General features: G+C 39.1%; 2 protein-coding genes across 13 annotated transcripts in view; both read right to left on the bottom strand.

The window, feature by feature from the left end:
• Positions 1–2778: 2778 nt before the first annotated feature.
• LOC130190025 (zinc finger protein 664-like) lies at positions 2779–10726 on the bottom strand. 7 transcript variants are annotated; one of them, XM_056409139.1, is made up of 4 exons: positions 10519–10713; positions 7181–7424; positions 6009–6072; positions 2779–5479 (listed from the first exon to the last, which is right to left on the bottom strand). In XM_056409139.1, the coding sequence occupies exons 3-4, from the start codon at positions 6024–6026 to the stop codon at positions 4280–4282; spliced, it is 1218 nt and encodes a 405-aa protein (XP_056265114.1). In that variant the 5' UTR covers positions 6027–6072; positions 7181–7424; positions 10519–10713; the 3' UTR covers positions 2779–4279. The 7 variants fall into 7 exon arrangements, 6 of the variants coding, with proteins under 6 accessions (XP_056265114.1, XP_056265113.1, XP_056265110.1 ...); XM_056409138.1 differs by having other exon boundaries at positions 10527–10713; XM_056409135.1 differs by having other exon boundaries at positions 7351–7424; positions 10519–10712.
• A 5151-nt stretch (positions 10727–15877) lies between these two features.
• The window catches only part of LOC130189999 (potassium voltage-gated channel subfamily KQT member 5-like), a 72518-nt gene continuing 71479 nt past the window's right edge, over positions 15878–16916 (bottom strand). For all 6 annotated transcript variants that reach the window (XM_056409087.1, XM_056409090.1, XM_056409088.1 and 3 more), the window contains one exon: positions 15878–16916. This exon is cut by the window's right edge and continues 673 nt beyond it. In XM_056409087.1, coding sequence (XP_056265062.1) covers positions 16555–16916 — 362 coding nt within the window. In that variant the 3' untranslated portion in view covers positions 15878–16554.

Here is a 16916-nt window from a genome sequence, read left to right as displayed (position 1 = left end):
TAAAGTTTTCTCTTTTACTAAATCTAAATTTAAAAAGAGAATTATCCGACTTTATTCTAACCGATACCACCGTCACTGTTGATGCTGTCATGTCATTAACGGATCTGTGAACACATCTAGATCATTTCATCACATTTAAATACTAATATATATCATTTAATCACATTTAAATACTAATTCATATCATTTAATCACATTTAAATCCAAATATATATAATGTCAACCCATTTAAATACACATCTATATAATTTAATATTATTTAAATACAAATGTATATCATTTAATCCCATTTAAATACTAATATATATCATTTCATCACATCTAAATACTGACATATATATAATTTCAACCCATATAAATATATATAATTTAATCCAATTTAAATGCTAATATTTAATTTCAACCCATTTAAATACAAATATATATCATTTATTAATATTTAAATACACATCTTTATCATTTCATCAAATTTAAATACTAATATATATCATTTAATCCCATTTAAATACTAATATATATCATTTAATCCCATTTAAAAACTAGTATATATCATTTAATCCTATTTGAATTCTAATACATATCCTTTCATCACATCTAAATACTGATATATATCATTTCAACCTATTTAATCAAATTTAAAAACTAATATATATCATTTTGTCCCATTTAAATACAACTCCGAGTCCCAGTTAGCTTCAGTAAAGTGTCTAAAATATCAAGATGATGCTGAATGAACACAATCAGACTTTCTTCCTGAGACATCAACACAAACATTCCTCTAATCAACTCATTTGTAATCTCTTTGAGATGACGTCACTCTGACATCATCACGTTTCTCGACATGTTCATTTGACACACGCGTGTACAACACGAACATCCGTGAGACGTGTTCCCATCCCCGTCTCCAGGTCGTTACAGCCACACATGCATCACACACACAGTCCATCAACACGCACTGTGCGCGTGCACACGCACACCGTGTTGCGTGTGAGTCGCGCAGCCATCAGGACGAAGTGCCAAACGGAACGAGAACCAATCAGAGCTCTCCACGCTCAGCCAATGGCAGCTGCGGACACTGAAACCTGAGCCAATGGGAGCGCTCGCTGCCGTGAGGTGGAAACTGTGAACGCTGGACCTTTTTGTTTTTAATATACTGCACTGACGATGACGAGGAGGAAGAGGAGGAGGACGTTTGCATGTCACTTTGAGTTGTTTCTTTCCGATGAACTGGTCAGCCTGAAGCTTTTGAGCCTGGCTGCATTTTAGTGTTTAATAATGATAGTAATAAGAGTAATATTAACGATCTTAATTGCAGTATTAAAGTGGTTCTTGTTGTGTATGATTCTGTTTCTAAGGACTCTGCTCCTCTCGGTGCCGGCGGTGAGAGGCCTCAGGGCCCGGGCCTGACTAACGTCTGGGCCGGAGGGGTCTACTCGGGTCGTGTTTTCAATGCCCACATGTTGTAATGATCAGAGATATGTTGGTGGCGTGACGATGGAGCGGCGAGGAGCGACCGGAGAGAAATGTTCACCTTGCTTCTATTATTTCATTTTTTCTATTAAACTCATAAACTTTGACATGTCGCTCGTGGCTTTTCAACGGAGAACAAGAAGTACGAAGTCTTTGGATCAGTGGAGTCTCTGAGTGGTTCGACGTTTCTCAATGAATCAGAATCAGAATCAGAAACAGGTTTATTGCCAAGAATGTTTTCACAAACAAACGAGGAACTTATTTTGGCGGAAGGTGCAAGAATCGCGCACCAAGACACCGCCATCTAGGAAAGGGTGGATGAAAGATGACAGCATAACATGAGGGAAGAGAGGCGAGAAAAAGAAAAGAAAAAGCCACCCCCCGACTATGCCCCTAGAGGGGTACAGTGTGGGAGCAGGAGAAACAAAAAACACCATTGCACATAAGCACATACATCTTAGACATGACTTGCAACGAGTAGGAAGGGGGGAGGGGAGGTAATCCAACAACTGGGTGATCTAAGCCCAGCCATTGGGGGCAGAAGGTAACCAGCACCGACAAGCAGCCAGCCCGGTGCCGGACGCAGACCCCGTCCTGTCACCCTGGGGGGGCAAAGCAGGCGAAGGCGTGGGATGGGGGGGGGGGGGTAGTGAGTGCATTTCAGTGTGATGGTTGTGTGTGTAAGTGGCCTGATGTGTCGTCCTCCCCCAGTCCACAACAGACAAAGTTCTCAGTCCACAAGATGGTCGTTGCCATGGAGATAGCCTTGAAGGGTCCTGGGGAGAAAACAACCACAGGTGTCTGTGGATAGGGGGAAGGGAATGAGAGAGGTTCACTTCAGTGATCTTCGGGGGAGTTGTTGTTCCAGTCACGGCCTTGGCCAAGGCCCGTCCTGGTAGAGGGAGCCGAAAGCAGATAAGATTGGGATTGTTTGGTCTTCCAGTAGCTGCATTTCAATTTTGCGCACCTACTATTCCTCCATTTTCCTCCCATTTCCCAATAGGATTTCAAATCGATCCAATTTCATTTGCAGAAACAAGCTGGGAGGGGAATTTAACGAGGAGATTACTGTTTATTTTGTATTACTCATTCCATATCCTAAAATACACCGGGAGGTTGTTGTGCCTCAACTTAACCAAACCTTTTATCTAAAGTACAAGCAGTTAACATGAAAGCAACTCTAACCTACAGCAGGTTAACAATATATATATATAAAATGTATATATATATATAAATTTGATATATTTCTATTTAAATATAAATACTTATATATATACAAATAAATAAATAGAAGTGCTGTAACACACCTGTTGGATACACACAAGTGTGTTTTTATTAATGTCGGTTACATATCAGACCAATGTGTTGATGTATTAGTCGTCATTAATTCAAACATTTATTTCATCAAATATTAATAAAATCCTTTTATTACTTCAACCGCTCCTCCATGGTACCACAGACTAATCCAACATGATGGAATATACACAATATACAAAACCGGCTTTACCATGCAACTGCTTTTAATTGTTAGGGAACCAATGCCAACGTCAGATGACTCGAGCTGTGACGTCACATCACTCACACGGCAGCATATTAAACACTTTGCTGTTAACATTTGAAATGAAATGGACAATTATCCTCAGCGAGGTGACCGCCGTCATCCCGGTGTCTACCACCAGAGGGCGCCACAGCAACAGCGTCTCAAAGGACATGCAGCACCTTCAGAGTGATAGTATTTCCCATTCTTTGGTATATAATTTATACACAACTTTTGAATACAGGAGCCCAGAATAATTGAGAATTATACAATAACTCAACTAATAATACTTCATTCAGATCCTTCAACACATTCTTTGTTTTAATCTAAATAAACTTGAAACTTATCTCGCGGTCTTAGTTCCTGAGGGCTGTGAGCCAATAGGACGACGGCCTGGAGGCTCTGTGACCTCCAGGTTCCTAAAATGAAATGTTGACCTTTCGACTCCTCTAAAGTAATCAGTCACAAACATGAGCTGTGTGAGAGTTGACCATTAGAACGCTAGTGTTGAACTTATAACACTCAGTTAAAAAATAAATACAAATAAAACAGCTTTTCACATATCTTACAAGATAAAACGATTCAACTCACTTTAAAGTGTCTGTCATTAGTTTTTAAGATTCTTAAAAGCCCACTTCTTTTATAAATGTTTTTGCTGCGTTCACACCATAAGTGTTGGGAATATTCACATCGCTTTATTCCTTCATTCCCGCCTTAGAGGGGGCGGGGCTTATATACATACATTAATATATATAAATGTATATATTATATATGTATATATAATATATACATTTATATATATTAATGTATATATATTATATATAAACAAATATCTATATTATTTATAAATATGTTCTATTATATATAAATATATATATTAATGTATATAATATATTTATATATAAATATGTATTATATAGAAATATTTTCTATTATATATATTAATATACATAAATATATGTATTATATATATATATATATACACACATGACATCACCCGTAGGCTCACAGCTCGGTGACGTTCTCGTCTGAATGTCTCTTCAGCTCCACTAGAGCAGCAGTTAGATTCACCACCGGAGGAGCAGCTCAACTCTGATTGGCTCTCACAACTCAACGTCGGGCCAATTTTTAGCCAAAGTTGAAATATGTCAACTTGAGGCGAATACCTCACGACCATCTTCCCACCGCTTCTGGCGTGAACGCAGCTCAGAGTCCAACGTCTTCCTCCTCCGTGCAGTGAAGCTCCGCCTCACCGACACGCCCACAACTCACTTATTCAGTCTTCAGCCGCTGGTCGTGTGTCGGTTCCGTCGGTTCCCCCCCGGCTTGTTCTTCTTCTCGCTGAGTTGCGCTCCCGTCCGTCAGCTCCTCCTCCTCCTCCTCCTCCTCCTCCTCCTCCTCCTCGGCGATGCAGCGGTGCTTCTTCAGGGACTGGGAGCGCGTGAACAGCCTCTTGCAGCGCGAGCACCAGTAGGGTTTCTCCCCGGTGTGGACGCGCGCGTGCCGGCTGTAGCTGTACGAGCTGCTGAAGGCCTTCCCGCACTGCGGGCAGCGGTACGGCCGCTCGCCGCTGTGGAGGCGCCGGTGCCGCGTGTAGTTGCTGAGCCGGCCGAAGCCGCCGCCGCACTCCTCGCAGCGGTACGGCTTCTCGCCCGTGTGCGTGCGCACGTGCTGCTTGTACGTCTTGGAGACGGAGAAGCTCTTCTGGCACAGCTCGCAGCGGAACGGCTTCTCGCCCGTGTGGATGCGCAGGTGCGACTTGTAGTTGCCCAGCTGGGAGAAGCTCCGCCCACACTGGCTGCAGCGGTAGGGCTTCTCCCCCGAGTGGACGCGCAGGTGGACCTTGTAGCCGCCGGCGTCGCCGAAGCTCTTGCCGCACTGGGCGCACTCGTAAGGTTTCTCCCCGGTGTGGCTGCGCAGGTGCAGACTGAAGTGGCCCGACTGCGTGAAGCTCTTGCCGCAGAAGTCGCAGCGGTACGGCTTCTCGCCGCCGTGGCTCAGCCGGTGGCGCTTGAAGGAGCTCAGGAAGCCGAAGCTCTTGGGACACTGGTCGCAGCGGTACGGCTTCTCCTTGGTGTGGACGCGCATGTGGATCTTGTAGATGCTGAGGTAGCTGAAGGTCCTGTCGCAGCGGTCGCAGCGGTGCGGCCCGGCGTGGTCGCGCCGGTGCTTCCTGTACGCCGCGCGGTCGCCGAAGCGCCTCTCGCACTGATCGCAGCCGAACGCCAGCCCCGCCCCCCCGCCGGCGCCGTGGCTCAGCAGGTGAGCGTCGTCGGCGTCCAGTCGGCCGAAGCTGCCGCCGCACGGCTCACACTCGTACGGCTCCTCCTCCTCCTCTTCCTTCTCCTCCTTCTCCTCCTCTTCCTCCGCCGCCGCAGCGTGAGTGAGTTTGTGTTTCCGTAAGCTGCAGCCCCGAATGAAGGACTTCCCACAGTCGGGGCAGCGGTGGTCTCTGCTGCTGCCGGAGTCCGCCTGAGGAGAGGGAGGCCGAGAGGTCAGGGGAGGTCGTGACCTCTGGGTTGTAAACACTGAACCTTTAAGAAGAGAACACTGGAGCCATGTTTCATGTCCTGAGGCGGGCGGCAGGCTTAATCTTTCCTTCAAATACTATTTAATTGTTGATTATGGTAGAAATCCATGAAGAAAAAATATTTTTTTTATCTTTGTGTCACTTTCCTTCCACAATAAAGTAACACAAAGTGTGTGTGTGTGTGTGTGTGTGTGTCTTTGTTTTTTCCATTTGCTTAAACCTTGTTTATCTGGACCTGCAGTTCTCTGCTGGAGGCGGAGCTTAAGGAGTGAGATAAGTTACTCGTGTGTCGTCATTGTGAAGCTGCTCCTCTGAGACAGGAGGACGTGGTCACTTGTTTCCCAGAGAACGGGAGAGGAAACACTGAATGGAAACCTTCTGTTGGAAAGAGGAACCGAGAGCAGCGAGTGTGAAATGTTTCACGTTGATTTGATTTGCTTGAGCCAACCGGTCGTTTCTATTTGAGCTCACCACTTCTGAAGAACTCATTTCAGGCTGATCGGTGGAAGTTTCCTCCCGTCGGCACGTTCCAGGTCTGAAATCATAAAAAGAGAGAAAGAAACGGGTGAGAACGAAGAACAAGAGAAGAGATGAAACGGATGGAACGAGCCTTCGTTTCACGTCATCTGTTTTAAATCATGAAACCATGAAGAGGTTCATCCATATGCTGGACCTCCAGGACTTGAACACATTATTCAAGTCCAAACATTTTGTGAAATCTCAGGTTTAGACATGAAAAAGTGAGAAAATGTCAAATTTAAACTAGAATGATCATGTCAAAGCGTAGAGTTTATACACCTTATAAGTTAATATAAGAGTTTAAGACATTTCCAGGACTTTTCTAAAACTTTTGAGATTTTATTTTTTTCAAAGACTTTTCGGGGCCTGGAAATAAACATTTTAACATATTTTAACATTCCAGGATTTTTTCCAGGTTTTCCACGACCGTAGGAACGCTGCGTGGAGGGCAGCAGCGGGCGACTCTTGAACTCTTGACCTCTTCTCCACCTCAGCAACACGCAGTGTGAGACCGTTTATTTGAGTTATTCACTCATTTCCACATTACTGCAACAAAAAAACTAAAGCCTGCGAGTCAAAATCCAAAAATGTAATCCGTGCAAAACATGTTCAGCCAAAGAAAAGCAACTAAACATCTGCAGCTCGTTCAGGCAAACAAGGACTCCTCTATATAATATATACTTTATATAATATACAAAACAGAAAGACTGAAAAGGTAGAAGCAAAAAATGATTATATCTTCCTATCCTAAATTAATATAAAATAAATCAGAAAATGTATATAAAATAAAGAAGAAATAAAAAAACAATATATATGTAGTTGTTTTTTTAATCTATTTATTTTATATAAAAATATGCATACATATACACACATACATACCGACATACTTCCACATACATCTTCCATATAAACACGTTTCAATCACATTTATAACTCAAGAATTGTTTTATAAATAATTCCCTTGAAAACCAAAAGCAGTGAAACCATCCGTACATCCATTTTAACATTGTTCCATAATTGGACTCCTACAACAGAAACACATCTTCTCATCCCATTTAATCCTTTTGTAGCCCTTCTAAAAGAGAGAGGAGGCCAACACGCGTTCAGAGGATCACTTATTGCACCTGAAGTGTGACCCGAGTGTCAGTTCCACCGTCTGGTCGTTCCGCGCTCAGCGCCGCTCGTCGTGTCACAGCCTGAGTCTGTTATCCAGAGTGTCTTTGTTGTTCCATGTCTGACGGAACAGAGGACTCATTCATGTTCTCTTCCCTCCCGTGGAAAAGGAGATCCGTACCTGATTCTTCAGATGTCAGCTGCAGTCCACAGAGTTCTTGATGAGTTTGAACTCAGAACCAGGAAGAGATGAATCTGCCAAGAGAAAGCAAATGTAAAGCGGGGATGTTAGTTTGTGTTGAGGAGGCAAGACATTATGACCAGGACTATATTATACTATATTATACACGTCCATACTGGTTTATATTATACTAGTTTAGTGTATATATTCATACAGGTTTATATTAAACTATATTATTATAAACATCCATACAGGTTTATATTAAACTATATTATTATAAACATCCATTCAGGATTATATTAAACTATATTATTATAAACATCCATACAGGTTTATATTAAACTATATTATTATAAACATCCATACAGGTTTATATTAAATTATATTATTATAAACATCCATACAGGTTTATGTTATACTATATTATTATAAACATCCATAGAGGTTTATATTAAACTATATTATTATAAACATCCGCACAGGTTTATATTAAACTATTATTATAAACATCCATACAGGTTTATATTAAACTATATTATTATAAACATCCATACAGGTTTATATTATACTATATTATTATAAACATCCATTCAGGTTTATATTAAACTATATTATTATAAATATCCATACAGGTTTATATTATTATAAACATCCATACAGGTTTATATTAAACTATATTATTATAAACATCCATACAGGTTTATATTAAACTATATTATTATAAACATCCATTCAGGTTTATATTATACTATATTATTATAAACATCCATTCAGGTTTATATTATACTATATTATTATAAACATCCATTCAGGTTTATATTATACTATATTATTATAAACATCCATTCAGGTTTATATTAAACTATATTATTATAAACATCCATACAGGTTTATATTATACTATATTATAATAAACATCCATACAGGTTTATATTATACTATATTATTATAAACATCCATACAGGTTTATATTATACTATATTATAATAAACATCCATACAGGTTTATATTATACGATATTATAATAAACATCCATTCAGGTTTATATTAAACTATATTATTATAAACATCCATTCAGGTTTATATTATACTATATTATTATAAACATCCATTCAGGTTTATATTAAACTATATTATTATAAACATCCATCCAGGTTTATATTAAACTATATTATTATAAACATCCATACAGGTTTATATTAAACTATATTATTATAAACATCCATACAGGTTTATATTAAACTATATTATTATAAACATCCATTCAGGTTTATATTAAACTATATTATTATAAACATCCATACAGGTTTATATTAAACTATATTATTATAAACATCCATAAAGGTTTATATTATACTATATTATTATAAACATCCATACAGGTTTATATTAAACTATATTATTATAAACATCCATTCAGGTTTATATTATACTATATTATTATAAACATCCATACAGGTTTATATTAAACTATATTATTAGAAACATCCATTCAGGTTTATATTATACTATTATAAACATCCATACAGGTTTATATTAAACTATATTATTATAAACATCCATTCAGGTTTATATTAAACTATATTATTATAAACATCCATTCAGGTTTATATTATACTATTATAAACATCCATACAGGTTTATATTAAACTATATTATTATAAACATCCATTCAAGGTTTATATTAAACTATATTATTATAAACATCCATTCAGGTTTATATTAAACTATATTATTATAAACATCCATTCAGGTTTATATTAAACTATATTATTATAAACATCCATTCGGGTTTATATTAAACTATATTATTATAAACATCCATTCAGGTTTATATTAAACTATATTATTATAAACATCCATTCAGGTTTATATTAAACTATATTATTATAAACATCCATTCGGGTTTATATTAAACTATATTATTATAAACATCCATTCGGGTTTATATTAAACTATATTATTATAAACATCCATTCAGGTTTATATTAAACTATATTATTATAAACATCCATTCAGGTTTATATTATACTATTATAAACATCCATACAGGTTTATATTAAACTATATTATTATAAACATCCATTCAGGTTTATATTAAACTATATTATTATAAACATCCATTCAGGTTTATATTAAACTATATTATTATAAACATCCATTCAGGTTTATATTAAACTATATTATTATAAACATCCATTCAGGTTTATATTAAACTATATTATTATAAACATCCATTCGGGTTTATATTAAACTATATTATTATAAACATCCATTCAGGTTTATATTAAACTATATTATTATAAACATCCATTTGGGTTTATATTAAACTATATTATTATAAACATCCATTCAGGTTTATATTAAACTATATTATTATAAACATCCATTCAGGTTTATATTAAACTATATTATTATAAACATCCATTCGGGTTTATATTAAACTATATTATTATAAACATCCATTCGGGTTTATATTAAACTATATTATTATAAACATCCATTCAGGTTTATATTAAACTATATTATTATAAACATCCATTTGGGTTTATATTAAACTATATTATTATAAACATCCATTCAGGTTTATATTAAACTATATTATTATAAACATCCATTCGGGTTTATATTAAACTATATTATTATAAACATCCATTCAGGTTTATATTAAACTATATTATTATAAACATCCATACAGGTTTATATTAAACTATATTATTATAAACATCCATTCAGGTTTATATTAAACTATATTATTATAAACATCCATTCGGGTTTATATTAAACTATATTATTATAAACATCCATTCAGGTTTATATTATACTATATTATTATAAACATCCATTCGGGTTTATATTAAACTATATTATTATAAACATCCATTCAGGTTTATATTAAACTATATTATTATAAACATCCATTCGGGTTTATATTAAACTGTATTATTATAAACATCCATTCAGGTTTATATTATACTATATTATTATAAACATCCATTCGGGTTTATATTAAACTATATTATTATAAACATCCATTCAGGTGTAGCTAGCAGCGCCTCACAACACGAGCTAACACACGTTAGCATCGCGCAGCGGGACTCGAGCCGCTACTTTCACATTATGAGACTCTTCCTGAACTCCAGAGTGAGATCAATAATCAATAATCACCAACAAACCCAAACGCAGCGAGGAAACAGCTCAACCCGCTCAGATCTTCTGCTCCCCAGTCCGTCTTCTTCCAGTTCTTCTTGTTGTTGTTGCTTCGCAAAATATCGCCATCTTGGAACTTCTTCTTCGTTGGTGTTTAACGGCTTCCGGTATGTTGAGTCGCTGCCATCTACCGGAACCTGTCGGTTACTGCGTCACTTTCATTGTAGATCACTATAAATATCATGACGGAACACTTATTTGGATTTATAGTTTATTATATGTTTGTAGTCGCTCCGTCCTCGCGCTGTTGAACGTCACTTCTCTTTCGTGTTTATTGATGCCGGCAGGCCAGCGTCGAGGTGCACTACCGCCACCTAGTGGACTGGAATAGGACAGCAACATATTGGCAACCACATATTTACAAAGAAAGTAGTCTGAACAGCACATGAAAACGTGCATCCAACATATCCTACCTTACTAGATGTATACATATAATATATAATAATGCCATAAAGATCTCAAACATCAGTATTGTCGTGGTATTAATTGGCTTTCCTGTGTGTTGGTGTGACAGATTGGACGTGAAGCTCAAATACATGAGTTTTACAACTTTTTTATTTGGTTGAATCGTAAGAATCCTTCCCGGATGCTTTATTTGCCTCTGTGTTATTTTTTGTTTTGTTGATAGATGTTTAAACCGAACGTCTTTGGTCTCATAGAATCTCTCGTTCACTGAATGATAAGAAAGACAACAAGTCCTCAGAGAATTTCCTTTATTGATGAAAGAGAATAAAAGTTCACTTGCATTTCCATGACATTATAGACCTGATGCATCTAACTGCACATCATTTAAATAAATTAAAAAAGACACGAGACAGAATGTGAACGTGTTTTATGCCATGTAGCAAAATGATCTTGGAAAAACAGAAAATAAAAAAATAATAATTCCATAAAAACTCAGAACATTTACAAAGAAGAAAAGAACAGCGTGCAACAACCAGCTCCGTTCATATATAAATATATAACAATATATATTTATACATACAGGACTGTCTCAGAAAATTAGAATATTGTGATGAAGTTCTTTATTTTCTGTAATGCAATTCAAAAAACAAAAATGTCATGCATTCTGGATTCATTACAAATCAACTGAAATATTGCAAGCCTTTTATTCTGATTTATTGCTGATTATGGTTTACAGCTTAAGAAAAGTCAAATATCCTATCTCTAAATATTAGAATATCATGAAAAAGTATACTAGTAGGGTATTAAACAAATCACTTGAATTGTCTAATTAACTCGAAACACCTGCAAGGGTTTCCTGAGCCTTGACAAACACTCAGCTGTTATAAATCTTTTTTTTTACTTGGTCTGAGGAAATATTAAAATTTTATGAGATAGGATTTTAGAGTTTTCTTAAGCTGTAAGCCATAATCAGCAATATTAAAAGAATAAAAGGCTTGCAATATTTCAGTTGATTTGTAATGAATCCAGAATGCATGACATTTTTGTTTTTTTAATTGCATTACAGAAAATAAAGAACTTTATCACAATATTCTAATTTTCTGAGACAGTCCTGTATATATATTTATTAATATACAAATATTTAAAAATATATATTTATAAATATATATATATATACAAATTAATATATATATATATATTTATAAATATACATATATATTTAAATATATATATAAATATATATATATAAATATATATTCATATATATTTAAATATATATATATTTTTAAAAAAAATTATATATATTCTGCACATTTTGAGGTCATTTCACTTCTGAACCGTACATTGCGTCTTAATGACATGGAGTTCCTTCTAAGTATAGATTTGTATATAAAAACCTCTTCATGCAAAAATAAATGTAAATATCTGAAAGAAAGTAAAATGCACAAATCAAAGTGAGGCGAGGATCCGTCACGAGTTCTGCTCGTCTCTTCAGGTCCTTGAGGTGCGGAGCGGAAGCTCTGGAGGCTTTATTTCCCGGTTATTCACCCGATTGTGTCCTGTGCAACAGGAATGCAACAGGGAAACAACAGGAATACAACAGGAATGCAACAGGGAAACAACAGGAATGCAACAGGGACACAACAGGAATGCAACAGGGACACAACAGGAATGCAACAGGGAAACAACAGGAATGCAACAGGGACACAACAGGAATGCAACAGGGACACAACAGGAATGCAACAGGGAAACAACAGGAATGCAACAGGGACACAACAGGAATACAACAGGGAAACAACAGGAATGCAACAGGGACACAACAGGAATACAACAGGAATGCAACAGGGACACAACAGGAATACAACAGGAATACAACAGGGACACAACAGGAATGCAACAGGGGCACAACAGGAATGCAACAGGGACACAACAGGAATAAAACAGGGACACAACAGGAATACAACAAGGACACAACAGGAATGCAACAGGGACACAACAGGAATGCAACAGGGAAACAACAGGAATGCAACAGGGACACAACAGGAATGCAACAGGGACACAACAGGAATACAACAGGGACACAACAGGAATACAACAGGAATACAACAGGAAAGCAACAGGAATACAACAGGAATGCAACAGGGACACAACAGGGATACAACAGGGACACAACAGGAATACAACAGGGACACACCAGGAATACAACAGGAATGCAACAGGGACACAACAGGAATACAACAGGAAAGCAACAGGAATACAACAGGGACAGAACAGGAATGCAACAGGAATACAACAGGAATGCAACAGGGAAACAACAGGAATGCAACAGGAATACAACAGGAATGCAACAGGGAAACAACAGGAATGCAACAGGAATACAACAGGAATGCAACAGGGACACAACAGGAATGCAACAGGAATGCAACAGGGAAACAACAGGAATGCAACAGGAATACAACAGGAATGCAACAGGGACACAACAGGAATACAACAGGAATGCAACAGGAATACAACAGGGACACAACAGGAATGCAACATGAATACAACAGGGACACAACAGGAATGCAACAGGAATACAACAGGAATACAACAGGAATGCAACAGGAATGCAACAGGGACACAACAGGAATACAACAGGGACACAACAGGAATGCAACAGGGACACAACAGGAATACAACAGGAAGGCAACAGGAATGCAACAGGAATACAACAGGAATGCAACAGGAATACAACAGGGACACAACAGGAATGCAACAGGAATACAACAGGGAAACAACAGGAATGCAACAGGAATACAACAGGGAAACAACAGGAATGCAACAGGAATACAACAGGGAAACAACAGGAATGCAACAGGGACACAACAGGAATACAACAGGAATGCAACAGGAATACAACAGGGACACAACAGGAATGCAACAGGAATACAACAGGGACACAACAGGAATGCAACAGGAATACAACAGGAATACAACAGGGACACAACAGGAATGCAACAGGGACACAACAGGAATGCAACAGGAATACAACAGGGACACAACAGGAATGCAACAGGGACACAACAGGAATGCAACAGGAATACAACAGGAATGCAACAGGGAAACAACAGGAATGCAACAGGAATACAACAGGAATGCAACAGGAATACAACAGGAATGCAACAGGGAAACAACAGGAATGCAACAGGAATACAACAGGAATGCAACAGGGAAACAACAGGAATGCAACAGGAATGCAACAGGGACACAACAGGAATGCAACAGGAATGCAACAGGGAAACAACAGGAATGCAACAGGAATACAACAGGAATGCAACAGGAATACAACAGGAATACAACAGGGAAACAACAGGAATGCAACAGGAATACAACAGGAATACAACAGGAATGCAACAGGGAAACAACAGGAATGCAACAGGAATACAACAGGGAAACAACAGGAATGCAACAGGGAAACAACAGGAATGCAACAGGGAAACAACAGGAATGCAACAGGAATACAACAGGAATGCAACAGGGAAACAACAGGAATGCAACAGGGAAACAACAGGAATGCAACAGGGAAACAACAGGAATACAACAGGAATACAACAGGAATGCAACAGGGAAACAACAGGAATGCAACAGGAATACAACAGGGACACAACAGGAATGCAACAGGGAAACAACAGGAATACAACAGGAATGCAACAGGAATACAACAGGAATGCAACAGGAATGCAACAGGGACACAACAGGAATACAACAGGAATGCAACAGGAATACAACAGGGACACAACAGGAATGCAACAGGGACACAACAGGAATGCAACAGGAATACATTCTGCTGCACGCGCACAGGAAGCTGAGGAACCCCGTTTCCCCGGTAACAACGTAAACATCGACCCGATGCATCAAGATGGCGGCAGGCGACACGTTTACATTCCTGAACACAAACTTTTATTCATATTCTGACAAAACATAAAATATTTTGACCCGAGAAACGACATTCAAGATGTTTCCGTTCACGGCCGTCGCCTCGGCAACCGTCCAGAATCAGCACGGCGCCCCCGTGTGGCCGGGAGGTGCATCGCGTGTCTTTAAGACTCTGAGGGCGTCGCCACGCAGCGTTGGTCTTTACTCATGTGGGCGTGGCCTCCACACCGGTTACGATGTCACTTATTCGACAGGCGTGAGGACAAATGGATATCAATATATTTAAAGTACCATTTTAATGTTGTGTACATGCTTTAGTTACACACAACTACACAACAGATGAAGATCAGCAGGTCAAACATTGTTATTGTGCAACACCAGACTGACCTCAGGTCTGCTGGTGGCGTCGGGTTGACCTTTGACCCTTTGGCTCGGTGCACCGGCCTTCACAGTTGTCTGTGTGCGTATGTGTGTGTACATGTATGTGTGTACATGTAGGTGTGTACATGTATGTGTGTACATGTGTGTGTGTACATGTATGTGTGTACATGTAGGTGTGTACATGTGTGTGTGTACATGTAGGTGTGTACATGTGTGTGTACATGTATGTGTGTACATGTAGGTGTGTACATGTATGTGTGTACATGTGTGTGTACATGTATGTGTGTACATGTAGGTGTGTACATGTCGGTGTGTACTTGTAGGTGTGTACATGTGTGTGTGTACATGTATGTGTGTACATGTCGGTGTGTACTTGTAGGTGTGTACATGTAGGTGTGTACATGTAGGTGTGTACATGTAGGTGTGTACATGTAGGTGTGTACATGTAGGTGTGTACATGTATGTGTGTACATGTAGGTGTGTACATGTGGGTGTGTACATGTGGGTGTGTACATGTGGGTGTGTACCTGTGGGTGTGTACATGTGGGTGTGTACATGTGTGTGTGTACATGTGGGTGTGTACATGTGTGTGTGTACATGTGTGTGTACATGTATGTGTGTACATGTCGGTGTGTACATGTAGGTGTGTACATGTAGGTGTGTACATGTATGTGTGTACATGTAGGTGTGTACATGTCGGTGTGTACTTGTAGGTGTGTACATGTAGGTGTGTACATGTGTGTGTGTACATGTATGTGTGTACATGTATGTGTGTACATGTGTGTGTGTACATGTAGGTGTGTACATGTAGGTGTGTACTTGTAGGTGTGTACATGTAGGTGTGTACATGTAGTTGTGTACATGTCGGTGTGTACTTGTAGGTGTGTACATGTAGGTGTGTACATGTAGGTGTGTACATGTAGGTGTGTACATGTAGGTGTGTACATGTAGGTGTGTACATGTAGGTGTGTACATGTAGGTGTGTACATGTAGGTGTGTACATGTAGGTGTGTACATGTAGGTGTGTGCATTTAAGAATGAAGTCCCATCTTTTCCGTAAACGGTGTCTTTATAATCTCGGTTCCGTTGAATACAAACATGCAGCGTTGAGGCCACAGGGATAAGCTCCTCCCCTTTAATCTACACACTTTGAACTAACAGTAACTTATGCAATCATATATCAGCCTGTATGAAAATACTGTTTTCTTATCAAATGGATGCAAACAAACCACAAAGCCCCCCCCCAGAGGACACAGCTGGTCTCTGTGTTGAGGCCGGCTCCTGAAGGCGAGTTTATTGTAGCCTCACGTGCGGCGTGTTCATCGTCTCGTTGCCGCCAGCAGGGGGCGACGGCGTGCGGCCGCCGGCCGGGCGGCGGTCGGACCCCCGGGACCCCGACCCGGCTCGGCCGTCAGTCTTCAGGAGCTCCGCCGAGGAGCTGTGGGCCTCGGCGGCGCCCAGGGACAGGAAGTCAAACCCCGACGCCTCCAGGTCCCGGTCGCTGATAAAGAGGTCCTCCTCCCCCCACCCACCTACACCACTCCTCCTCCCTCCTCCTCCTCCGACGGGGGAGTCGCTGCCCGTGCTGGGGCTCGGCGAGGAGAGGCTGTGGTGGGCGTGGAGCGGCGCCGCCTGCAGCAGGTCCTGCACCGGCG

Source organism: Pseudoliparis swirei, chromosome 24, assembly GCF_029220125.1.
Source record: "Pseudoliparis swirei isolate HS2019 ecotype Mariana Trench chromosome 24, NWPU_hadal_v1, whole genome shotgun sequence".
NCBI classification, from domain to species: Eukaryota; Metazoa; Chordata; class Actinopteri; order Perciformes; family Liparidae; genus Pseudoliparis; species Pseudoliparis swirei.
The sequence above is the reverse complement of the archived record's forward strand: the minus strand, read 5'-3'. Positions and strand labels throughout refer to the sequence as shown.